A 25791-nucleotide genomic window follows, 5' to 3' on the forward strand; every position below is an offset into this window, starting at 1 on the left:
TGCCTTAGAGGAAGAGTCTTCTCATGGAGAAGTACTGGAGGTACGGTTCTCTATGTTGTTACAGTTATGATATCTTTCACTCTGGCTTAACAATCAGTCATTTCAGACCCCTTCATTTCACCAAAATTAAGTTACTTAGTATTTTGACTGGATTATTTTTTTTTATTTTTTTTACATCTGGCATTAATATTTCCTTACTCAAAATTACACTATTACGCTACACAAGCAGTYGGATCACGGTTCCATCTGAACTGGTTCTCCCAGACGTGCTTAGAGAGAGGTTAACCTCAGCCTTGATTAGGAAGCCCTAGTTCTCCTGATTTCTTTTTTTAAGAAGACAATTTCAGGAACTCTGCATCAAAGCACCAAAGGAAATGTATTTCCCCATAAGGGAACAAAAAGTCTTATTTTGATCTAGATTTCATCTTACTGAGACTAACCTGGATGAATAAAGTTTAAAATTGAAATGTAAAAAAACAATCATTGCTTTCTGTGTCACTACACTGTCCCGATGCACCCCTCCTCCACTCCGACCCCAATATTGTATAAAGACATGTAAACATTAGTTACTTTTGTTACCGTTTTCCCTTTAACCCCAAACGTCACCCTCCACCACCCTCCTTTTTGTCACCTCTCTAGCTTTCCCATCAGGATATGAAACATTAATATAGCTCTGACCTCCACCCCATCCCCCCCCACCCCTCCATTTAACCATTCACCCCCAGTAAAACCCTAGCTGGTCCTTATGGAGTTGTAATTAGACCAATGGGCAGTCACTGTAGTCAGTCTTACCACACTGCTGTTTGGGTTGGCACGCACAGAGCGTGCTTAGAGAAAAAAATTGATCCGGGAGTGTGTGTATCGGTGTGTATGTGTGTTTTCTCAGAGCGAGAGCTGATCCCAGAGCTGTAACACCAAGACAAACACTCCCACACACGTTTATTATCTAAATTAGATTTAGGGACTCTACAATATCTATTTTAAAGGTGCAGCGTGTTTCTGAAGTACCTTCTCCGATGGTGGGACGGCTAATTTAAAACAACACTCAGGATAAGACCTGAGTCGTCCGAAGTCAGTGTTACTCCAGGAAGCAGGGTACATAAACAGTAGAACGTGGTGTGATGAGGATAGTGAAAATATTGTAGCATGTCTCCGAGCTATCAGGATGATTATGGTGATTGAAGTGTGTCGGTTACATTCTTGTTTGCGTGTGTGTGTGTGTGTGTGTTTTCTCTCCAGGTACCTCCATAGGAACAAGCGTCTGACCAAGATGGATGAAAGAACATTTGCTGGCACTGTTAGTGGCCCAATGCTTCTGTGCGTAATTATTCATCCTTTATTTAACCAGGAAAGTCGTATAGAGATGAGCATCTTTTTTTTTCAAGTGAGCCCTGGACAAAACATTCCTCTCACTGCACTGCCCAACATGTTCAGTTCCTATTCAGAAGTTATAGTTGCTCAACCTACGTTGAAAGAATGGTACAAATGCATCCAATGTTCCAGTCTTAAATGTCAGTTATTTGTCTTATTAAACAGAGAGATACAGTATGTTCCAATAATGTGATATTAATCAAGAGTGTTTTGCAATGATATGTGATTTACGAGTTGGGTTTGGAACTTTTATAGAGATAGTCTATAATTGGAGTCCAGAATTATCAGACGATTAAGTATCGAAAATATTCAATAATTACTAGAAAACATTCCTTTTTACAAAGSCAAATGGGTTCAAATCATAACTTCGGTAATTCATTCATGGCAAAGTTTCTTTCTTTTTGTACCTCTCTATTTTCCCATAAAAGTGGAGAATGAGTGAGAAACATGTCTGGGAGAAACACAGTTCAGAAATCATGAGAATAGCTTAACGACAGCTGGGATTTTGACTMGGAAATCAGACGCAGATTGTGTGTGAGTGTTACAGAAACGTTCAACTTTTCCTTCCCCTCTCTGTTTTGAGAGTCATAGTGGGAATGAAATATCCCCTTCCCTTTCTGGGGAGTTTGATGCAGAAACCTTACCTCTGTTATCTGTTTTCTGAAGTAGTACTCCTCAAACTGTAACCTCTTTAATACGTTTTTAATAAGTCAATCTGTTCCCCAGCCTTGTTCAGTACTTCAGAAATGCGGCCTACGTTCCTTGACGTAATCACTGACCTGAATTGGTTGGATTGGTGAAAGTAATAAGGTTGTTAACTTGCTTATACCCATTCAATCACGTATCTCTATGCTAACCTCAAGGGGGGAAAAGGAAGGAAGGATGCATATTTCTAAAGTATTGGAACATGTCTTAGTCCTGGCTGAGTGGTGAGGTCATCCACATGAGGTCATGGCCTAAATATCTCCCAATGACAAAATCAGACCGCCGGCAGGTCTTCCACACACACTATTATTATCCAGTGTTGCTCAATGTTCCACCAGAGAGAGAGAGAGAGAACCAATGTGACAGAAAAATACTCAGCTGCCTCTGGAAAAGAAAGAAAGAAAGTGTGATTTAATTTTATGCATTGTTTGGCTTGTGTTTCTGTATATTATTATTATTAAATCATTTAGCAGATCATTTCACTGATACACTAGATGAGGAAACATCTTGTTAATGTTTTGTCCCCCACTTGGCCCCTCGAAGGGGGAGTGTAGGTTACACTATGTGCTGATAATACAATCACACAGAATGCTGAAGGAGAAATTGAATACCCAAATGGCACCCTATTCCCTGTATAGTGCACTACTTTTGACCAGGGCTCCGGTCAAAAGTAGTGCACTATATAGGGAATAGGGTGCCATTTGGGATGCACTATATAGGGAATAGGGTGCCATTTGGGATGCAACCCAGGACTGGATGTGAGCTTGTACTGAGTTGTGACTTTACGTCCCAGTGAGGTTCAGTCTTTGGCATGGCAACGTGGACAATAAAAACAGAATGTTTAATTAGATAAAGACGATGGAAGAGTGGTGGATACTCTTTTGCGGGAACAAGATGTAGGCGTTGTATTTTGCGTTCTGTTTCAGAAAGACCGCAAGTCTAACAATTGGGGAATAAATAGGCATTTGACAAAATTGTGTATCCCAGATTTGGAGAATGCGCAAAACGGGTAGCCATGCATATCATAACAACTAGAAAGTGGGGAGGTGTTGCTCTCCTAAACAGTACAAAACCATATCTTCACTAGGCTTCATCTGTTAGGCTTTAATGATAGTAATGTCTATGGCCCGTGCCATGGCCTATGATTCCAAATACCATTACAGCACTTCTACACACACACGTTCCCRAAGGTGACATAATATGTGACCCAAAGCTGTATGAACTCTGTATGACCCCTGTTTAACCTCCAGCTGTCTCCCGTATCCACTGTTCTGAACTCTGTAARAACCCTCTAGGAGCTCTGTATTACCTCCAGCTGTCACATGTATTCCCTGTGTTTCCTTTTCCAGTGACGTGTCCCTGACGGGGGTGTCGTCCCTCCCCACAGCAGGCCTGGAATCTCTCAGGGAGCTGATGGCCCGCAACGCCTGGAACCTGAAGAAGCTCCCGCCAATCAAAACCTTCAAACACCTGGTTACCGCAGACCTCACCTACCCCTCCCTGTGCTGCGGCTTCAAGAACCTCAAGAAGAAGAGAGGGTGAGATGACGTTTTAACGTTTTTTRATGTCAATCATTGTGAAGCCATTTCCATATTGCGTGGACAATGACGTTTTTCTGGAGATGTGAAAAGGCTGTATCTTGTGTTGATGTCGAGTTGTTGTTGAGCTGTTGTTTCACACGTTTATTTTTATTGTTTACTATATATATAGTTGAAGTCGGAGGTTTATATACACTTAGGTTGGAGTCATTATAACTTGTTTTTCAACCACTCCACAAATGACTTGTTAACAAACTATAGTTTTGGCAAGTCGGTTAGGACATCTACTTTGTGCATGACACAAGTACTTTTTCCAACAATTGTTTACAGACAGATTATTTAACTTATAATTCACTGTATCACAATTCCAGTGGGTCAGAAGTTTACATACACTACGTTGACTGTGCCTTTAAACAGCTTGGAAAATTCCAGAAAATGATGTCATGGCTTTAGAAGCTTCTGATAGGCTAATTGACATCATTTGAGTCAATTGGAGGTGTACCTGTGGATGTATTTCAAGGCCTACCTTCAAACTCAGTGCCTCTTTGCTTGACATCATGGGAAAATCAAAAGAAATCAGCCAAGACCTCAGAAAAAACAAATTGTAGACCTCCACAAGTCTGGTTCATCCTTGGGAGCAATTTCCAAACGCCTGAAGGTACCACGTTCATCTGTACAAACAATAGTAAGTATAAACACCATGGGACCACACAGCCGTCATACCGCTCAGGAAGGAGATGCGTTCTGTCTCCTAGAGATGAACGTACTTTGGTGCGAAAAGTGCAAATCAATCCCAGAACAACAGCAAAGGACCTTGTGAAAATGTTGGAGGAAACAGGTACAAAGTATCTATATCCACAGTAAAATGAGTCCTATATTGACATAACCTGAAAGGCCGCTCAGCAAGGAAGAAGCCACTGCTCCAAAACGGCCATAAAAAAGTCAGACTACGGTTTGTACCTGCACATGGGGACAAAGATCGTACTTTTTGGAGAAATGTCCTCTGGTATGATGAAACTAAAATAGAACTGTTTGGCCATAATGACCATCGTTATGTTTGGAGTAAAAGGGGAGGCTTGCAAGACAAAGAACACCATCCCAACCGTGAGGCACAGGGGTGGCAGCATCATGTTGTGGGGGTGCTTTGCTGCAGGAGGGACTGGTGCACTTCACAAAATAGATGTCATCGTGAGGTAGGAAAATCAGGAAGTTAAAGCTTGGTCGCAAATGGGTCTTCCAAATGGACAATGACCCCAAGCATACTTCCAAAGTTGTGGCATACTAATACTAATTGAGTGTATGTAAACTTCTGACCCACTGGGAATGTGATGAAAGATGAACTTTATAATTCTCTCTACTATTATTCTGACATTTCACATTCTTAAAATAAAGTGGTGATCCTAACTGACCTAAGACAGGGAATTTTAATGAGGAATAAATGTCAGGAATTGTAAAAACTGAGTTTAAATGTATTTGGCTAAGGTGTATGTAAACTTCCCGACTTCAACTGTATATATATTATATGAGAGCGTGCATTCGGAAAGTATTCAGACCCCTTGACTTTTTKCACTTTTTGTTACGTTGCAGCCTTTTTCTAATATGGATTAAATTGTTTTTCCCTTATCAATCTATACAAAAACAGGTTTCAAAATGTTTGGGGAAATGGAAATATCACATTTACATAAGTATTCAGACTCTTTACTTTCTTGAAGCATCTTTGGCAGCGATTACAGCATCGAATCTTCTTGGGTATGACGCTACAAGCTTGGCACACCTGTATTGGGGTGGTTTCTGCCATTCTTCTCTACAGATCCCCTCAAGCTCTGTCAGGTTGGATGGGCAGCGTCACTGCACAGCTATATTCAGGTTTCTCCAGAGATGTTCGATCGGGTACAAGTCCGGGCTCTGGCTGGGCCACTCAAGGACTTTGTCCTGAAGCCACTCCCGTGTTGTCTTGGCTGTGTACTTAGGATCGTTGTCCTGTTGGAAGGTGAACCTTCACCCCAGTTCCCCAGAGTTCCTGAACGCTGTGGAGCAGGTTTTCATCAAGAATTTCTCTGTACTTTGCTCCATTAATTTATCCATCTCCTGACTAGTCTCCCAGTCCCTGCCGCTGAAATCATCACCTCCCTGACCAAAGCCCTTCTCCCCCAATTGCTCAGTTTGGCCAGGCGGCCAGCTGTAGGGAGAGTCTTGGTGGTTCCAAACTTTTTCCATTTAAGAATGATAGAGGTCACTGTGTTCTTGGGGAGCTTCAATGCTGCATAAATGTTTTGGTACCCTTCCACAGATCTGTGCCTCGACACAATCCTGTCTATGCACTCTACGGACAATTCCTTCGACCTCAAGGCTTGGTTTTTGCTCTGACCTGCATTGCAAATGCGGGACCTTATTTAGACAGGCGTGTTCCTTTCCAAATCATGTCCAATCAATTGAATTTACCACAGGTGAACTCCAATGAAGTTATATTTAATACATTTTAAAATAAGGCTGTACTGTAACATAACAACATGTGGAAAAAGGGAAAGGGGCTGAATACTTACAGAATGCATGTATGTGTGTGTATATATATARATATATTACTATTTATTTTATTATATCTATTTTATTTAACACAACAATACAATACACAGACAATACAAATTTCCGCTCCCACAGTAGGTGCTCTGGTCAGTGAGTGCTCTGGCCAGTATGTGCTCTGGTCAGTAGGTGCTCTGGTCAGGTCAGTATGTGCTCTGGTCAGCTCAGTATGTGCTCTGGTCAGTATGTGCTCTGGATTATTATTATTTTCCAAGTGCTGGAAAAACCAAGCCCCACCCGAGACCTGGACGGGCATGGAAGCGAGCGCACCCATAACTACCAGGATCAACACTAACACCACTCACAGCATGAAACCAAACCACAAAACGTAAACTGTGAAACGCAAAACATATAACAATCCCATCTTCACCCCTTATTGGAGGACCTCAAACATTTCTACTGTTCATATGTGTATAGGATTAATCCAACACTCCACCGTTCAGACAGCCACAGATCAACCCATCTTTCCCAATAAATCATCATTCTACCATTTCCTCTCGCAATACATTCCTCCATTCTACCATGGTGTCTCACTAGGGACTTGAGCCATACCATCTGCAACGTTGCCCCAAAAATATACATAAACAAGAGCACAATGATATTTCCCTTTGACTGACTGGTCCTTCCAACGTTTATTTGTCTAGAAGTTTGTAAATGAATGCTGCTTGGCTCCGTTACAACTAGAGACCTGTGAACTCTTTCATTGATGGTTTTGTAAATGAAAATAAAATGATAGAGTGCATTATTAACCCTGAAAGTGTACTGTGGTGTGTATTGCTCTGTCTTGTGTACAGTTACAGTATGATTAATGGGTGTTGGATGGCACAGCTGTACTTCTTCAGTGTGGATGTTGGCGTGAATTCAACTCGACGCGTTTACCTATACTTTTTTATTATGCAGCTGTAATTACTGTCAGTCAACACTGTTATTGTAGGAAGARCAACGTCTAAACACGACTAATGAGCCTCTCAAAACATGAATCCGTTTTCTTCTTTAACTGGGTATGTAAATAATATGTTAGCTGGACCCAGGAGTGTATAAAGAGGTATTTTGAAGTAAAGGATTCAAGCTGAATGATTTTGTATTTATTTGTTTGCACTCAACTTCAACTTAGTCATTCACAGTTTAATTTGATCAACCTTGCCATGCTCATTACAGACTCAAACTAATTATTTCACCTTCAATTATTCTCAAAGCACCAACGGAAGCAGAAAGTGAAACTCAAAGAAGAACTCGTAGATCTACAGTACACTTTCTACAATGAGTCTCTTTTGACATTGCAGATACCTTGAGTACATCATCTGCAACCTGACAGCTTTCTACGACCAGCATCAAAAGAGATCAGTAGGTCCCCTCAGAGTCCCATCTCTTCAAGTAGACCCAGCATCGGACACTGCAGCAGACCGGCACCAGAAAAGATCCGTGGGTCCCCTCACAGTCCCATCCCTCCAAGAGGATCCCATTGGGGATGCAGCTGACCCGCAGCCCAGCGAGGTGGGCTTCAGAGATGGGGTGTTCAGAGACACCCAGGGAGATCCCCGGAGAGACTTCCAAAGCAGCCTCCACTACCACGCTTACTTCGGGGGCCAGCCGGATGATGACGTGGGCTTCGGGGAGACACTGAAGGTAAAGAGAGACTGGTCAGCAACCAGAGTGTTGCCAGTGCTGACGAGGGATGGGGGGGGGAATAACAAATCAAGGAAAAGGAAAAGGATACATTTCTGTGTCTCTGTGATAATCTGATTTTATCTTACAGAACCCCCAGGAGGACACCAGCCAGGACTTCGACAGTCGCTACGACTACGTGGTCTGTGAGGAGGGCGAGGAGGTGACCTGCGCCCCTGCGCCGGACGAGTTCAACCCGTGCGAGGACATCATGGGCTTCAGCTTCCTGCGGGTGTCTGTGTGGTTCGTGTCCCTACTGGCTGTTGTAGGCAACATGGTGGCACTTCTAGTCCTCCTCACCTCTCACTACAAGCTCTCCGTCTCCCGCTTCCTCATGTGTCACCTGGCCTTCGCTGACCTCTGCATGGGGATATATCTCCTCCTCATCGCCTCTGTGGATCTTCACACCCGGGCAGAGTACTACAACCARGCCATCGACTGGCAGACAGGGCCGGGCTGCGGGTTAGCGGGGTTCTTTACCGTGTTTGCCAGCGAACTGTCGGTGTATACGCTGACGGTGATCACGCTAGAGAGGTGGTATGCGATAACGTTCGCCATGAGGCTGGACAGGAAGTTGCGTCTGCCCCATGCAGCTGCTGTGATGCTGGCTGGATGGTTGTTCTGCCTCCTCCTAGCGATGCTCCCCCTAGTGGGGGTRAGTAGTTACCAGAAGGTCAGTATTTATCTATTTCTTAATATTAATTGATTGATTCAGTGATTGATTGTGTTACAAAACCAATTAGCCAGTCTACGGTAAGCSTAGGACCCCGTAGACCTGCAAGAGTAGCCATAGCAGTGGGCTGGCTAATCGGTTTTGTAACAATTGATTGATGGATTATTTATTTTATCTTTATTTAACTAGGTCAGTATCTGCCTACCCATGGACACGCAGTCCACCGTGGCCCAGGTGTACATTGTCTCAGTCCTTATCCTCAACATCCTGGCATTTCTGGTKATCTGTGCCTGTTACATCAAGATCTACTGCACTGTCCACAACCCGCACTACCGGTCCGGCTCCAAAGACACCAACATCGCCAAACGCATGGCCGTCCTTATCTTCACGGACTTCCTGTGTATGGCGCCCATCTCTTTCTACGCCATGTCGGCGGTTCTGGACCGGCCTCTCATCACTGTATCCAACTCCAAGATCCTGCTGGTGCTCTTCTACCCTCTCAACTCCTGTGCCAACCCCTTCCTGTACGCCATCTTCACCAAGGCCTTCAGGGGGGATGTCTTTATCCTGCTCAGTAAGGTGGGGTTGTGCCAGCGCCGGGCACAGCTCTTCAGAGGGCAGACGGTCAGTTCGAAGGGTAGCAGTGGGGTATGTCACCAGGTCCGGAGAGGTAAGAAGAGAGACAAAAACGAGAAGGGAACAGGAGGACCAGAGGAGGTACCCATCCACCTGCAGGATCGTTCTGGGTCTGGTCAAACCTACCTCCAACCCACCTCCCAGCAACCCAGTCCGGAGGAGAACTGTAGCCTGTACACATGAACTCAAACCTAGCCTGGGGAGATCAAAGAGTACTGTGATGGTGCCAGTGGTGGTTTGGTTGGAGAGGAGAGGAGCCACAGTGAAATCAAAACTGGAAGTGGATTGAACTGTTAAGATATTTTACAGCAAGCCAGTTTTTTTTCTGAACCTTTTCGCACGTTTGACTGTTTTCACAATTTCTGCTGTGATTTTTGTTGTTGTTGCAATTAATATACTGACTGTCAAGGAATATTACGTGTCAGTGAGATATGAGATCCTGGTTGATTGCAGCAAAACGATCCTATTTCGGTCGTTGTTAATTCTAAAGATTTAATTGGGTGTTGAAACTGATAGCTGTACTGTATCTGAAAACAAAGTTGATTTACACCTTTGTTTAAATTGTAGATGAACTAAAGCTGGTCCCCCCAAAAAATAAATATCTCCTCGATCAATGTTTTATCACATTTAGCAAATAAATCTACCCCGTTTTCTTGTGAACTTTAAATCCATGATTATTCATACATACCAGACAAAAAAAGGGACATGTTTTTTTTACACTAAGAGCTAAATGAAGACATTATGAACTTTGAGAGGTCTGCAATATGATATTTGATTTCTCAAACGTCAGACCTATGAAATGAAGAGATTCCTTAGAGACTCCTGGATATTGTCCTGGTACTGTATTACAGATCAGCCTGCAGGTCCAGGGTGATTAGAAACTAGACCTAACTTCAGACAGGGAAATACTGCATCCCTTAATGTTGCGCAATGTGTATACTGTATAGAAATGAGAAGAGTAATCCACGTACAAAGACATAAAATGCAAAACTTTGTTGTGATACTGCATCTTTTTAGTGTGCCTTTAAAAATMTTAATTAACAAACCAGCTACATAAAGGAAGTGAGAAAATGTGTTAATCGTCACATGGCATCAATCTATAGAAGGAGCCATAATGTGAAAACCAGACATGAGTGTTTTTACCYAACCGTTCTCTTTGAAAAGTATCTACAGCGTAAGTGATTTGGTTTTGCCCCAAATGTATATTACATTCCAGAGATACATTAAACATTTGTCTACTTATTTTTCTTCTTCTCGTMGTCCTATTTAATGTTGCTACTGAACTGATCCAAATAAACATGTCAAGAATTTCCAGAAATACATCCCAACCCCYAAACCAATATATATTTCCATTCTTAAGAGGATATAAGTGACTTTTCAGACAATCAGAGAAGATGCAACCAGACCTGGGTTCAAAAACTATTTCAATTATTTCAATTACTTTCACATACATTCCGATGTATGTATTCAGATATATTTTATTTGAAAAGACAAGTTGTTGAAACTTTTTATATATTTGGAAATACACTTACTCATACACATTCCTTGCATTTAACCCAGGTATTTTAAAATAGTCTCAAATACAATTGGTAGACTACTTGGTTTTTATACATAACAATTCAAATACTCTAATAAAAGTACTTGTTTTGGGCTGTGTATTTGAAAATACTCCAATACACAGCAAAAAATATTTTCAATACCAGATACTCAAATACACATGTATTTGAACCCAGGTCTGGATAAAACCGTGCCTTGCTAGAAAAACATAGGAAAAACACAAACATACAAAAAAAAAGCAAGATAGCTGTTGCTATAGTGAGATATTGGAGCTTCCTGCCAATGACCGCTCGCTTGACATCTGGATAGCATTTGAACTGCACTGTGACACTTTCAGAGAAATGCAGACAGCTAGGGAATMAACTTTCCTGGAAAAAGGGATCATTTCCTATTATGTTTTTATTTTCTCTCTTGCATCAGGCCAAAGTGATATGCAACTCTTCCGTTCAGCTAAATAAAGGTTCTTGGCCTTTTGTTAGATTTTGTCAGATATCCAACAGATTAAAAATATTCTGTTTTTCTAATTCGTATAAAAACATTTTTTTACTGGTTGACACAAGTTGTCTTAGTCGAGTCTTCAATATCAAAAGGATTAAATACAAGGAAAACGGGAATTATAAAACCAACCGAGGAGCATGTAACAGGCTCTGTTATATTGAAGTAGTAAAAACTCAATAAAATACTTGAAAACAGTCATCACATTTATTTGTAGTATTACATTGTTYTTGATTACAGCATTGAGTTTAGAGGTTGAAAGGCAATTCACTGTACTTGTGCATGACATTAAAACGTGAAACAAATCGATTGAGGGGTGAGACAGATCTCATTGAGTTCACCAGAGTACATAACAATATTATACTATGTTCTCCCATGGCACAAACTAGAATAAAATATTAATCAAACAGAGAGAAAAAAGACAGTCATGGTCTACAGACAGGGTCAAACAAACGGACTTGTGTTAAATTGAACCAATTTCATTCCATTCTCTCTCTAGCCCTGGTTCCTATCATGGCCTGGCCCATTCCTCTCCTGGTATTTCAAATAAACCTCTCATCTCCCAGCCGCTCCCCAAATAACCAGGAGGGCAGGGCGCTTTGGATGAACGACATGCAACCACGCTGCCATATTGAGTTTCTCAACACAAATAGTGGGAAGAAACTGAACTCATCAAAAGCGAGAGAGAACGAGAGACATGGGAAGAGCGAGAGAGATGGGAAGAAAGAGAGAGAGAAGGCACAGATTCTAATATCGAAAAAATATTAGGACTGGTCTGTGAGATCGTGCTGTTTTTATATTAATGCTGTGACTCAGCTTGTTGACTTGTCCCTCACGTCTCCGCAGGTCAGTAGGTGTAGTCAGTGTGCTGCTCTTGAAAGGTCAAGGGTCACCCTCTCAGAACTACTAGAGCGTTCCACCACGCTCTGCTCTCTTACGCAGAGAGAAAATGAGAGAATGATGAAGTGGAGGGGAAAGAAAACACTCCTTCCTCCCTTTCAGATTTGTCAAGTGTCTCCAGACCGCCTTGCCTGCCATTATTTCATGCTAGTGAACCCCACAGCCGACAAGAGACATGTCACAAGGCCCCACATCACACGTTCCAACACTTTTAATAACAGCCAGAGTCCATCACTATAATTGGATGGACTGCAGATGTCCACCATCGAGCCTGTAGACCCTGGGTCAAATATCATACTCTCTAGCGAACTTACTCCCAGGATATCCTCCCCGTCGGACTTGGGATTTTGGAATCAAGAGGATACATCGGACGTACCTGGATCCATAAAAACCAGGCAGTATAACTAGCAGCTCTCTACTTCAGTGCTCACTCAGTAGGCTAGGCCCAGACTACTCCTGAGTATGTAGGGTCCACTATCCCTCATCCACTCCATCTGAGTTTTTAACTTCAACTCCGTCTGGCATTTAGGATGGGCCACTACTCATCTCTCCATTTACAATCAGAGGCAGAATCAACATCACATTTGAGTAATTTAGCACACCCTTATCCAGAGCATTCAACTAAAGTAGGTAAAACCAACACAATCCATTTAAACTAGGCTGAGTAACTGGGCTCTAGTCCCACTTCCACCATACCTTCTATCTTAAAAGTACCCACATGAAAACATACACCAGCTGGTCTGGAATTAGGGCACGAGAAACACCCACACAACATGGCCCATTGCCATACAGTATTTGGATTATCCCGCACAAATGTGGAAAGTGGGGATTAAACTAAAGATTTATCGCCATGGAAAAGGATTGTAAGATTTATAGCTGACCGAATCCTCAGTTAWAAAATAAAAATAAAGTTTGTGTCAAAGCTACAATCACCCYAATTATTTCTTTTCTGAGGTAAGATATTCTTAAATTCTGCCGCTCATCTGTCAATGAACGATTATACTATTCCAGTAAAAACATTAAAAAAGCCATACACAAACCAGCTTTGATATTACTTTAATAAAATGTTTAGAAAAGGCAAAAACTCAACATGTCTGCTCAATAAAATACTACCTTCTCTAATTACTTGTATTCAAAGCACATCCTCCAAGTTATGGTCATTTACAAAGATCTTTGATTTTAAATAAAAATGGTTATATGAATGATAATACAAACGATACATCTCAAACCAACCGTTTTTTTTCAACAGGAGTTGAAAAGCATGGTACATGAAGAATAAAATAAGTCAAAGTACATTATCTAGAGAAATCCTCTCCAAATGATTATTATCATCATATGTGAATACCTAAATGCCAAACTAAAATCCAAAAGGCACATACGAAATTACATCAGGGAATTAGAACATGTGGAATTAGGAACAATGCTAAAATAATTTGATTAAAATGGCCACTTGAGCAGAAGAGTGGCTCATATCATATGCTACTGCTTGTCCAAGCGCAGAGTTCCAGAACTAGAAGCTACCTTGAAATGTTCCAGCATACATTCCTCAACAGAATGACTACTTTAGTCATGAGTTGGGCCATTGTGTCTGAGAATGACTGCACAGGCATACATATATACACACACACAAAACCCAAACAGAATCAAAGCTACTATGAAAAAGCTGAAAACATACTTTATTTATTTCAGAGACATTTTTTTGATGCAATGGGGCACTGTTAAAATAAACTGCAGAGAACACACACCTTGCCCCCCAGAAGTTGAAACCTGCTTGAACAGGACTTTTCTAAAATCATCATGATTAAAATGAAAGCACAAGACAGACAGTGCTGTACACAGCAGCCAAGACATGGCCCACAGCACATGGAGCCTCGTCCAACCAACTAAAAGAAAAAAGGAACACTTCGTTATCATCATAAGAGCACAGATTGGTGCGGCTTCTTGATTACTTTTTACCCCCCCAGAAATATATAACACTGCCTGAGCTTTCAGGAATAAATACAAAAATCGACACAAAAGAAATTAATCACAAAAATTTTATCTATTTGTACTGTAAAATCGGAAAGGGGATGTGYGGTGTCCATTCTTCCAACAACATTAACTGATGAATCCATCTTCAACAAGCAGTGAACTCGGACAGACCTCACACACACACAATATTGGGCATGCTGTGGCCAAACTTGACTGACTTCACGATACATCGACACTGACAATGCAAATCTCCAGCTGGCTGCACTGATTAACCACTGAATTAGAAGACCAGATACACAAAACAGGAAAACTGTAAGTGTTTGAAGACATTTGTACAATAATTGTATCTATCCATTTATTGGTTGATTCATTAACCGTCTTTGCACGGGGTCAGTCAACGATAGAATGATTTAGGAGGGCTTGAAAAAGAAGCAGACGGGGATTTTATTTAAATCCCCAATGGCATCCTATTCCCTTTGTAGAGCACTACTTTTGAKCAGGGCTCACAAAAGTGCATTCTATAGGGAATAGGAGGTGCCCTGGGTTCCCTTCACTCAATTTACATCACTAGGTCGTTACCGTTCTTTTGCCTTTAGTGGGGTTGGTCTTCATCATAACAATAAAAATATACAAAGTTACAACGATTACAGGAGGGGAGCGCTACACTGCCGAACACAACTGGATACCCGGAAGGAAACTTCTAGTATGGACCATGAGAACACGTGGCAGGAATATCATATCAGTGATATGGAATGGAGATTTACAACAAGAAGCTAATAACGTTGGCCTTTGCAAACAGCCATCTTAACTCAATACACTGGTGTCAACTTTACTGTGTAGTGCAGGGTCACTTTGAGAAAAAAAAAAAACCTACTAGGATTGACTGACAAGTTCCCTAGCCAATCACTGGGCACAACTGGAATTGACAGATTTCCCTGTCCAATCGCTGGGCATTTTCACTGAACTTTGACCTCGATTCAAACCTATAGGTATACAGTGTTTAGGGTGGGTCAAGTCAAGTCGGTGGTTATATCTGGTCCACTACAAGTGTGTAAGACCGTCAGTTCAAACTGAAGGTGAATTCATTCAAACAAAGAAGCGCAAAGGATCCCTCCTCCTCTGAGGGTTCTACGATGCAGGGCCAGTCTTCTCAGGCTTGTTGGGTATTGATACTGAAATACCATTCATTTAGATGTGCATCTCACAGTTTTGGGTGGTGTCATATATTTTCCTTCCCCCACCAAAGGTCTTCGGGCTGAAATGTCTCCAGTGATTCCCTGGGTCTTCAGTTATTGAGGTCTCCCTCTTTCTCGAACAGAAAGTTCCAGAGTTCTTTTGTGGTGTTTTGTTGCTTTGCCTACGTTCCAAACAGCACCCTATTGCCCTATGTAGTGRACTCATTTTGACCAGAGGACTATGGGCCCTGGTCAAAAGTAGTGCACTATAAAAATRGGTTATAGGGTGCCATTTTGGATGTACCCTTTTTGTGGTGCGTTTTACCACTCAGCGTCCCCGATGGCTTTGGAGAAGACGTAGTCTCGGCCATTCAGGTTCATGATCCCATCCTTCAGGTGGAACTTCCATTTGTTCTTACTTCTGTGAATCTGAGGAGAGAAAAGAGTGAGTTAGGTAMCAACAGACTGGGATGCCTCGCTCTTTCGCACAATACCGTGTGTATCGGAGGAGAAGAGGGAAACCAAATGGACAGTGTCAGTGATGGTGTTAGGACAGGAGCAGACGGGGATACCAGACACATACACAGGAAGTCTCACRGGTTTCCTCACTGTGGATTCTCATATACAGGATACATCGTATTGTAGTCATCTGGGGATGACTTACCTTGTCGTACTGGCACACCACCACGTTCTCTGTGTCAAACAGTTCTTGGTCCTCCTCATCACTCACGTCATCTTCACTGTTCAGAGGCTCCTGAAAGGGGGGGGGGGGTTTAATAACCTACATACAGTGCATTCAGAAAGTATTCAGACCCCTTGACTTTTCCCACATTTTGTTACGTTACAGCCTTTTTATAAAATGGATTAAAAAAAGAATAAATCTCCACACAATCCCCCATAATGACAAAGTGAAAACAGGTTTAGAAATGTTTGCAAATTAAAAAAACAGAAATACCTTATTTAAATAAGTATTCAGACAGTTTGCTATGAGACTCTAAATTGAGCTCAGGTGCATCCTGATTTCATTGGTCATCCTTCAGATGTTTCTACAATTTGATTGGAGTCCATCTGTGGTAAATTCAATTGATTGGACATGATTTGGAAAGGCACACACCTGTCTATATAAGGTCCCACAGTTGACAGTGCATTACAGAGCAAAAACCAAGTCATGAGGTCGAAGGAATTGTCCGTAGAGCTCCAAGACAGGTTTGTGTCGAGGCACAAATGTGGGGAAAGATACCAAACAATTTCTTCAGCATTGAAGGTCCCCAAGAACAGAGTGGTCTCAATCATTCGTAAAAATGGAAGATTGGAACCACAAAGAATCTTCCTAGAGCTGGCCACTCAGCCAAACTGAGCAATTGGGGGAGAAGGGCTTTGGTCAGGGAGGTGACCAAGAACCTGATGGTCACTCTGACAGAGCTCCAGAGTTCCTGTGGCAATGGGAGAACCTTCCAGAAGGACAACCATCTCTGCAGCACTCCACCAAATCAGGCCTTTATGGTGGCCAGACGGAAGCCACTCCTCAGTAAAAAGGCACATGACGGCCCACTTGGAGTTTGCCAAAAGGCACCTAAAGGCCTCACAGACCATTACAAGATTTTCTGGTCTGATGAAACCAAGATTTAACACTTTGGCCTGAATGCCAAACATCACGTCTGGAGGAAACCTGGCAGCATCCTACGGTGAGTCATGGTGGTGTCACAGCATCATGCTGTGGGGATAWTTTCAGCGGCAGGGACTGGGAGACTAGTCAGGATCGAGGAAAAGATTAATGGAGCAAAGTACAGAGAGATTCTTGATGAAAATCTGCTCCAGAGCGCTCAGGACCTCAGTCTGGGGTGAAGGTTCACCTTCCAACAGTACAACGACCCTAAGCACACAGCCAAGATAATGCAGGAGTGCCTTCGGGACAAGTCCCTGAATGTCCTTTAGTGGCCCAGCCAGAGCCCGGACTTGAACCAGATCGAACATCTCTGGGGAGACCTGAAACTAGCTGTGCAGCAACGCTCCCCATCCAACCTGAGGATCTGCAGAGAAGAATGGGAGAAATCCCCAAATACAGGTATACCAAGCTTGTAGCGTCATACCCAAGAAGGCAAAGCGGTAATAGCTGCCAGAGGTGCTTCAACAAAGTAAAGGGTCTGAATACTTATGTAAATGTGTTTATATTTTTTTTGTTAGCAAACATTTCTAAAAACCTGTTTTTGCTTTGTCATTATGGGATATTGTGTGTAGAAGAAGGAATTTTGTTTCTCTCCAATTTTAAAATAAAGCTGTAACAAAATGTGAAAAAAGTCAAGGGGTCTGAACACTTTCCAAAGGCACTGTATTTCCATCCTATCACTCAATCTCTACAGTCAATTCTAGATTGTCTCTACAGCCAAATCTAGAGAGTACAACAGTGTGCTGGTAAAGTGCGCTGGAACTGGTTAGAGACAGTTTTGCTCACCTAGTCAGTAGGTCATACAAACAAAAGTTTAGAACCATTGTGTCTCTCTCGGTCTCATTGAGAGTACTACCCACCTCCTCCACCTGGCCTTCCTCCCCTCCATCTTTATCCTTGTCTTCATCCTCATCCTCATCATACTCCTCCTCCTCCTCGTCCTCATCCTCTGAGGACGTGTCCCCCGCTCCGTCAACCTGCAGCATCATAGGAGGCTGCTGCTTGGCTTGCTGCTGTGGTGGCCCTGGCGCAGCGCCACCCTGGGCCTGTTGTACTTGTTGGACCTGCTGCTGGATCTGCTGCACCTGGCCGGGCTGGCCTGGCATCTGCATTACCTGAAGAGAGAGATGGGTTGAGAAGGATTGGGTGGTGAGAGCTGGTTGAATGTGGCATGGGGTGTTCAGCAGAGGAATCACCATTTGTATAATACAATAAATAATTCCCTCTTGCATATCTATAGATTCTCAAAAGCGGAGTGTAAAAATACATTGAATGTAGGTATACTAATGCATATTTTATCAAAACATTTCAGGGGAATACGTGTACCATCCTTTTTTGTTTCTATAGAGCGCCAGTAATGACTAGTGAGTGTTTGATATCAGACCTGTGCGTTTTGCTGGACCTTGTTCCCAGTGAGGACGATCTGTTGAGGCTGGATGATGACTCCAGTCTGCTGCGGGTGGCCTCCCTGGAGAGGAGCCAGCACCTGGGAGGGCAGCAACATGACATTACACCCCACTGAACCACCAGGAACTAGTAACGTACACTTCACCTTCCAAAACCACTCAGCTTGCACAACATAGCCAACTTGAGCCACTTCTGTAAATCTGAGGACAATCTGCACGAGGAGGATCACCTCCACCAGAGGTACCACCTCCATTTGTCTATTTCAGCCACGCCGGTCGCTGACAGGCGTATAAGACCGAGCACACAGCCATGCAATCTCCATAGACAGGCATTGGCAGTAGAATGGCCCATACTGAAGAGCTCAGTGACTTTCAAACGTGAAACCGTCATAGGATGCCACCTTTCCAACAAGTCAGTTCGTCAAATGTCCGCCCTGCTAGAGCTGCCCTGGCCAGTGCACAAAGTGAGGTCCATACAGAAATGGTTTGAGATCGATGCGGAAGAACTTGACTGGCCTGCACAGAGCCATGACCTCAAACCCATCGAACACCTTTGGGATGAATTGAAACGCTGACTGTGAGCCAGGCCTAATCGTCCAACATCAGTGGCCGACCTCACGAATGCTTGTGGCTGAATGGAAACAAGTCCCCGCAGAAATGTTCCAACATCTAGTGGAAAGCCTTCCCAGAAGAGTGGAGGCTGATACAGCAGCAAAGTGGGGACCAACTCCATATTAATGCCCATGATTTTGGAATTAGGTGTTCAACAAGCAGGTGTCCACATACTTTTGGCCATGTAATGTATATGTTGGAGGACGGCGAGCAGACCTACCTGTGTAATGGGGCGTACCTGCTGTATTACGGGAGCCTGCACGCCACCCGGCTGCATCTGAGGAAGGACCTGCTGTTGTAGCACCATCTGCTGCTGGGGCTGGATGATGTACTGAGCACCGTTGGCTGCACGCACAAACTGTAGGATCTGACCTGGGGTCAGAGGAGGAGGATATTAGACCTATGAAGAGTATGTTCAGGATCTGACTGGAGAACAGAGGAGAGGAACGAGCGATGAAGGCCGAAYCCCTCGAGACCCAGACCCAACCTCGTGAGACTCAATCAAAGATCCATATTATCGAAACCATGACCACACCAAGAACAGTTTGAATGTTGAGAAACAAGGATATTAACAAGTCAGAAAGAAAGGCTTCTTATTCCTAGGTTGTACACACCGTCCGCTGTCTTAATATAACAATTCTGGGACAAATTGCCTGATGTGCGTCACCCGGGAAGGACATAAGAAATCCAGGGCAGAACAAAACAAAAAACAGATTGGTATTTGGTGAGGTAATCTTTCTGCAACAATACGGATGGGTATATACTTTTAGTTGTCAAATAATCAATGAATCACTATGCACTGTTATAATACATGATTAATACTAGAGTGATGTTAAATGTTCTACCTTGGCTGGTGATAAGCTGATGGTAGGGACTGACACCTGTGGGTAAGGCCAGGGTTGCTGCGGTGGCTGCTGCACTCTACAGGACAAACAGAGAAAACGCACATTACTAACCAGGCAAGGGGACAATAAATAAATAACGAGAGGGTGCGCTAGAGTGTGTGCTTGTTCAAGATAAGACTCTGCACAGATAAACAGATCTTCAAAACGCCCGGAGAAGCATTTAAAATGTAACCTATCAATTTGCTATAATAATCCCATATTCTGTGCAGACCGGTGAAATCTGTGCATCACACAAAGACTACAGCGTCTAAATCTAAGACACATGTGAGTTCAGAAGACAAGACCAGTTGATGGGGGAAGGTTAGAAAGGAAAAAAACAGGCCGTCAGAAAAACTGGTCAGAAAACTAGGGAGACACCTTTCTATCCAGTCTTTGAAAAACAGAGCTAGAATATCCCAGAGTCTAAGACTGATCTAACTTCAGCTCAGAAAATACCCGGGGGGGGGGGGGGAGAACAGACGAGTGTGAGGCTCTTCTCGGTTTATCTGCTCAGTAATCCAGTCTGAAATCCGTAGCTCTCACTAAACGATTTCCTGAGTGGCCTCGCTTCTCCTCCCCTCCTTCCCTCATCCCTCTGTTCCATCTGTCCTCCAGCTGGCCTGGTCAGTGTCACGCTCAGCYCCAGCTCTTATGTCACCGGTCCTAAACGTGTAGTCCATCTACAGACAACCACCCTACTCCACTCACCATCCCCGTTGCACTCATGTGCTGCAGAATTTTAGGATCCTGCACAATGACTTGCTGCTGGGGTGCTGTGGAGAGACAGGGGAGATGCATGTATTCATTAAAGTATTGATTACACACTCAGTAATTACACTTCTAATAAATGTGAAACAACATCTTGCCAATGCTGCTTTGGAACAAACAGTGTGTGTGTGTGTGTGTGTGTGTGTGTGTATGTAAACAATAAATACTGTATTATAATCAAGGGATTACCATTTGTGACAGTAGGCCGGGTGGATTGCCAGCTCGTCACTGTGAATAAGAATGGATTCTCTTTTCAATGCATTTGTGGTTTTCATATACTTTGCAGATACTCATTTCAAGTAGTTCTTTGAAATGGACTTTGAATTGGGCAACTTAGACAAGGACCTGTTGTGTCTGGACTCATAGCAATTTCTATCATACACTGAGTGTGAAAAGACCAAACATGGTGGTTAGGGGTGGCAGGCAGGGCTGGTCTGAGGTGGGTGGTTGGCTTTAAAGGGGTGTGTCAGGGAACCATCTATATGGGTTTTACATAGCGCTTTTCAATGCCCCAAATATACTCATACACTGGAGGTGGACCAGGAAGTGAGAAAGACGGTGAWTAGAGGTGTTAGGCTGGGCATGGCTGTAAAAATGGGGCAATGGTTTATAGGCRAGGTTAATTTCCTGAACACAGATTCAACCTGATCCTGGACTAAAAATCCTAATCAATTGAGAATCTCCATTGAACATGCTTTTTAACTATAGGACGAGGCTTATTCTGTATCTGGGAAACCAGCCCATAACGTACCAAGGACAGCAGAGGTGACGTGTCAGGGCCGAGGACTCACCTTGCTGCTGCGGGGGCAGGAGGACCTGCTGTGCCTGGGCTTGCTGGGTGGCCTGCTGGGCCTGTTGGGCCTGCTGATGGGCTGCTGCCTGGAGGGCCGCCTGCTCCTCGGTATGGAAGCCCTCCACTGCCTTACTCTGCATCAACTTGTTCTCCCACAGCTAGGGAAGATGAGAGGAAGACAAAAAAAAAAAAAGGAGGGGTAAGAAGTTGACCATCAGTTTATAATKTAATATAATTTCATGTTTTCCAGAGGGATCTTTAGACTTGCTTGTCCTCTGACCACAAATGGAAGGTGGAATTAGATGGTCCATTCATTTGGGATTGAGGCTTAGAGATCTCATATTGCATAATAGTAGGATCTACTATAGATCTGCAAGAGGAAGAATATTCTAGAATGGAATGCGCCTAAAAAGGAAGTGATGAGTTCCGTACCGTTTTGAGCTCCATGAGAACCTGCTCGTCCACCCCCTCATCCAGGAAGAGCTCCCGGACTTCGTTGATAACATCTTCAATCACAGACCTGTACAGTTTAGGCTGACAGAACATACAGAGCACTGTTAGAAGTGCTCTAATATATACTATAGTTATTCCACATAGTGAATGTCATTTTGGGGCATGACTGCCTTTGAACATCAGTGCCAGGCATTCATAAACTGCATACCATAATAATCTTAAAATTAACAGAARTTAGAAACCACAAAATTTCAACAAAAAAGTGCCATTCTTACTATGTAAAATCAGGTTAATGATTTTACCAGACGTTAAAATCAGTTCCAAATTATGATTTGTAAAGTAAAAGCAAGCAGACTTTCCTTGCATTTCCCAAAATGTTACAAATTCTTGGACAAGTTGGGACAATTCATCATCAAGTTATCAAGTCATATTAATATATGATTGAACATAGTTTGGAAACCCTGGACTAGACCACAAATGTGCAGTGCATATGGGAGCTTTTAAACCGTTAACAAGTTTAACGCAGCAATCGTTTCTCAATCAATCGGCCTTTAGGATTTTCTCAAACTGTAAACAACCGAAATAAATCGATCAGCTGGCGAGAACTAAACTCAATAGGCCATGCACAATATAGCTTAACGTTCAATCATACACCGTCAAACTAAAATGGTCGCATGAACACCGACAGAGGTCACTTTCCCCGGTGTCACCATCGCCCTCCCCGCCTGTCTGCTCACTATTTAAAGCTCAGTCTGGTGTTTATATGTAGAGACGGTGACGTAGGGTTGAGTAGCGCCTTCCCATCCCGGGCAGTCTATATTAGAGAGCCAATATGGCTGTATAAAACCGAGCTGCGGAAAGGAGGAGGGTCACAACCGTCAAGAGAGGAGACATGGAAGCCATTTTACGGAGCCGGGGTCAGGCACACATTGCCTCACGCTCGCAGTCACTAATATTCGAATGTTGGATGTAAATGGGAATGTAGCTAGAAGAGTGTGACTTTAGCTGGTTAAAATGTGATTTTAGAGACGGARAAATAAATAGTGGAGAATAGAGGACTACGTGTTTTGGGGCGGCTAGCGAGCAGCCTTGTTCGTGTAATGGTGGACAGAGGCACTGTACGACCTTGTTTGAAATTATCAAGCAATAAATAACACCTGAATCAGTTTTAATTCCGACAATAGGAATTAAACAAATGCATTGGATGAGAAGGTGCTTCCAACTGTACATCAAGGCAAACTGCTAGTTTTCATTAGGCTCCAGGAACAATTCCTAAACTCCAAGCTACTGTAGATAGTTACTAGTTAGTACGAGACCWAACGTTATTGCTAGTTAACTACGTTATATATATTTTTTAGCTAGCTCTCCAGTCCACATTGAAAATGCACCAATGTAGTTGATGCATGTTGACTAGCTAACGTTACTGTAGTTAGGCGCAGCATAGCTTGCAAARTAGCCTACAAGCCAATAAACAAGGCTCAAATCACATTTCTAACTTGATATTWAATTATCTAGCTTAAACTAAAAGACTTGGCTAAAGGTTAAAACTGCATCTGAGAACATTTGCCCAAGATAAGTTAAAAACGTKATTCCCCAGCTGCATTCTGAAAATGATTTAGCTATGGTTTCGAGAGGTTAAAATGGCTGTTGTACTTATGGCTATCATTTTTATTCATGAGAAAATCTAAATTGTTTCCCAACAATARTCCCTAGGTAACTTATTTTAATGTTTTTGCACTCAATTATATTTTTTGGCKGTTAGTTTGCCATCATAACTAGTTCTGTCTCACTAACTACCCTCTGAGAATGATCCTTACCACTGGATTCGAGTTAGCCGAGCTCGCCATTACGCGTAGTGTAAAACCACACGAAAATGAAGCGAGGAATGAGAGCAAAAAAAGAAAAAACGTTCTAAAACAACTGGGTACGATACTTAAAATTAGCCGGCATAACTTTTGTAAATAAAACACAGATTTGAACGGTCTTATTTACAAATCCGGTCTGTGCCTTCCCAGCCGTTCTTCGCCCGCCGTTGTCCTCCTTTATATACTGAGCTGGAGCTGCGAGTGCGCGAGACATAAGGCAGGTCAACCCGGTCATTACCGCGAGAGTKCGCGAGAATATCGTACAGAAGAAAAACATATTCAGTTTTGACAGTACTGCGAAATGTATTTTTTACATAGTGTATTGGGAATTGAATGAATTTAATTATTTACAAAAACAAATAGCTTTGCTTATATCATTTCTGATTAGCTTTGATGCTGACTACTGTTTTTTTTGTTTTTGGTATTACTACGTTTTYTTTGGTATATAAACATCACAATGCATTCATGCAATCTGTTATTATTATTTTTTTTACCAGACGTTGCAAAACAAGGTAAACTGTCTAATGCCATATTTCCCAGGCAGGCACAGGAATTTATGAGCTATGCGAAAATAAGTGTTTCCTCATAGAGTGAACCAGTAGTCTGTAATGCAGGTTGGATGGTGCCGCCAGTGGAAACTAACATGTTTATAGATTGGATAAGCTTCCTTTTTCTAAATATTTTTCGTTGTTTCGCCCAACAAGCAAGTTTTGAGTGTTTGTATGTAGGTCAATGAGAGTGTCAAATTTGGTCAACAAAAAAATTAATGGATTATTTGCTACGTGATGTTTATTTGATCGAATAGAAGTTTCGTAATGCTTATAAAGTTGTTACGAGTGTACTGATAAAAGTAGGATATGTGGCATCCCGGCAACTTTGAGAAAAAAATACTTTATATCGGAGTTGTCTCGAGATGACTTTGCATATTTTGCTTAAGGCTAGTAGCATAGCGTCTCTCTCCATTGAATACAGGTGGTTGACGTCAACAACCATCATCGAATATTCAAAAAAGGACTACAACAATGAGATGTATCCACCTATCCAACGAACAGATAGAGGGGAGCTCGACAGACCTCAGTGCAGCTTTGAGGAAAACGACTCCCAATGTTAGGGCAAAGAGCACAGGAGGTTGGTGGCATCTTAATTGGGGAGGACGGGCTCGTGGTCATGGCTGGAGCAGAATGATTTGAATGGTGTCAACAACATCAAACACGTGATTGATGCCATTCCATTCCACCATTCCAGCCATTATTATGAGCCGTCCTCCCCTCAGCAGCCTCCACTGGCGAAGATACATGTATCTTGTCAGTATATCCACAATCTTTGGTTATAATAAGGAAGTGAATGTTATTGATAATAAGGGTTAAATGGAGAAAATCGGACTTCTGAAATAAAATGGGATGGCCCTCTCTTCAGCAAAATATATTTTAAAGTGAGAGAACATCCTTACCGTTACCCTCACTTCTTGGACAGACCGGAGCCTGAGATATGATGTTTGAGAAAGTGTTCTTCGCCTTGAAAGCGTTATGGCAACGCAAGAATTTTGATCGTGCACAGGGCTGCGGGCCAGAAGGTTGTGGGTTCACAGACCACGTGGAGAAGAGTAGTGGTGGATAGATCTCCTTTATGGTAAAAGCATTGCATGAATCGATTATRGTATTTGCAYGTCTGAGAAAATATATATTTTTATAAACATTTCATGCAATTCTACTTAATTTTACAAAGCAGAATCTTTTTTAATACCACACAAATTACAGGCTAAGAAAGGACCGAGAAAGGCCTGCAGTGCCTAAAGAAAGTATTTACACCCCTTGACTTTTACATAAGTATTCAGACCTTTAATCAGTACTTTGTTGACGCATCTTTGGCAGCGATTACAACCTCAAGTCTTCTTGGGTATGACGCTACAAGCTTGGCACCTGTATTTGGGGAGTTTCTCCCATTCTTCTCTGCAGATCCTCTCAYGCTCTGTCAGGTTGGATGAGAAGCGTCGCTGCACAGCTGTTTTCAGGTCTCCCCAGAGATGTTCYATCAGGTTTGGCCGGGCTCTGGCTGGGCCACTCAAGGACATTCAGAGA

At 42.7% G+C, this 25791-nt stretch overlaps 2 protein-coding genes across 5 annotated transcripts in view; one reads left to right on the plus strand and one right to left on the minus strand.

The window, feature by feature from the left end:
- LOC111954188 (thyrotropin receptor) overlaps positions 1-10410 on the plus strand; it is a 31202-nt gene extending 20792 nt beyond the window's left edge. Inside the window, exons 8-12 of the mRNA XM_023973714.1 lie at positions 1240-1317; positions 3426-3614; positions 7478-7820; positions 7951-8532; positions 8722-10410. Of these exons, the coding sequence (XP_023829482.1) occupies positions 1240-1317; positions 3426-3614; positions 7478-7820; positions 7951-8532; positions 8722-9351 (1822 nt within the window). The 3' untranslated portion in view covers positions 9352-10410. The remainder of the gene's footprint in view (positions 1-1239; positions 1318-3425; positions 3615-7477; positions 7821-7950; positions 8533-8721) is intronic.
- Positions 10411-13160: 2750 nt separating this feature from the next.
- On the minus strand, positions 13161-23904 carry LOC111954189 (transcription initiation factor IIA subunit 1). 4 transcript variants are annotated; one of them, XM_023973716.2, is made up of 12 exons: positions 23666-23904; positions 21828-21929; positions 21394-21553; positions 20792-20830; positions 20543-20607; positions 19796-19871; positions 19565-19603; positions 19189-19322; positions 18317-18418; positions 17793-18047; positions 15931-16020; positions 13161-15695 (listed from the first exon to the last, which is right to left on the minus strand). In XM_023973716.2, the coding sequence occupies exons 1-12, from the start codon at positions 23693-23695 to the stop codon at positions 15588-15590; spliced, it is 1200 nt and encodes a 399-aa protein (XP_023829484.1). In that variant the 5' UTR covers positions 23696-23904; the 3' UTR covers positions 13161-15587. The 4 variants fall into 4 exon arrangements, with proteins under 4 accessions (XP_023829484.1, XP_023829483.1, XP_023829486.1 ...); XM_023973715.2 differs by having other exon boundaries at positions 19171-19322; XM_023973718.2 differs by lacking the exon at positions 19565-19603.
- Positions 23905-25791: the final 1887 nt, after the last annotated feature.

The sequence above is a fragment of the Salvelinus sp. IW2-2015 genome, linkage group LG28 (assembly GCF_002910315.2).
Source record: "Salvelinus sp. IW2-2015 linkage group LG28, ASM291031v2, whole genome shotgun sequence".
NCBI lineage: Eukaryota > Metazoa > Chordata > Actinopteri > Salmoniformes > Salmonidae > Salvelinus > Salvelinus sp. IW2-2015.

Bases quoted from the DNA above. Each gene is read 5' to 3' on its own strand.
- LOC111954189 (XM_023973715.2), bottom strand. From the start codon at position 23,695: ATGGCGAGCTCGGCTAACTCGAATCCAGTG. The intron at 19,872-20,542 runs GTGAGTGGAGTA...TTTGTCCTGTAG, and splicing joins ACATGAGTGCAACGGGGATG to AGTGCAGCAGCCACCGCAGC. The intron at 18,048-18,316 runs GTCTGATATCAA...CTCTCTCTTCAG, and splicing joins AGGTCCAGCAAAACGCACAG to GTAATGCAGATGCCAGGCCA.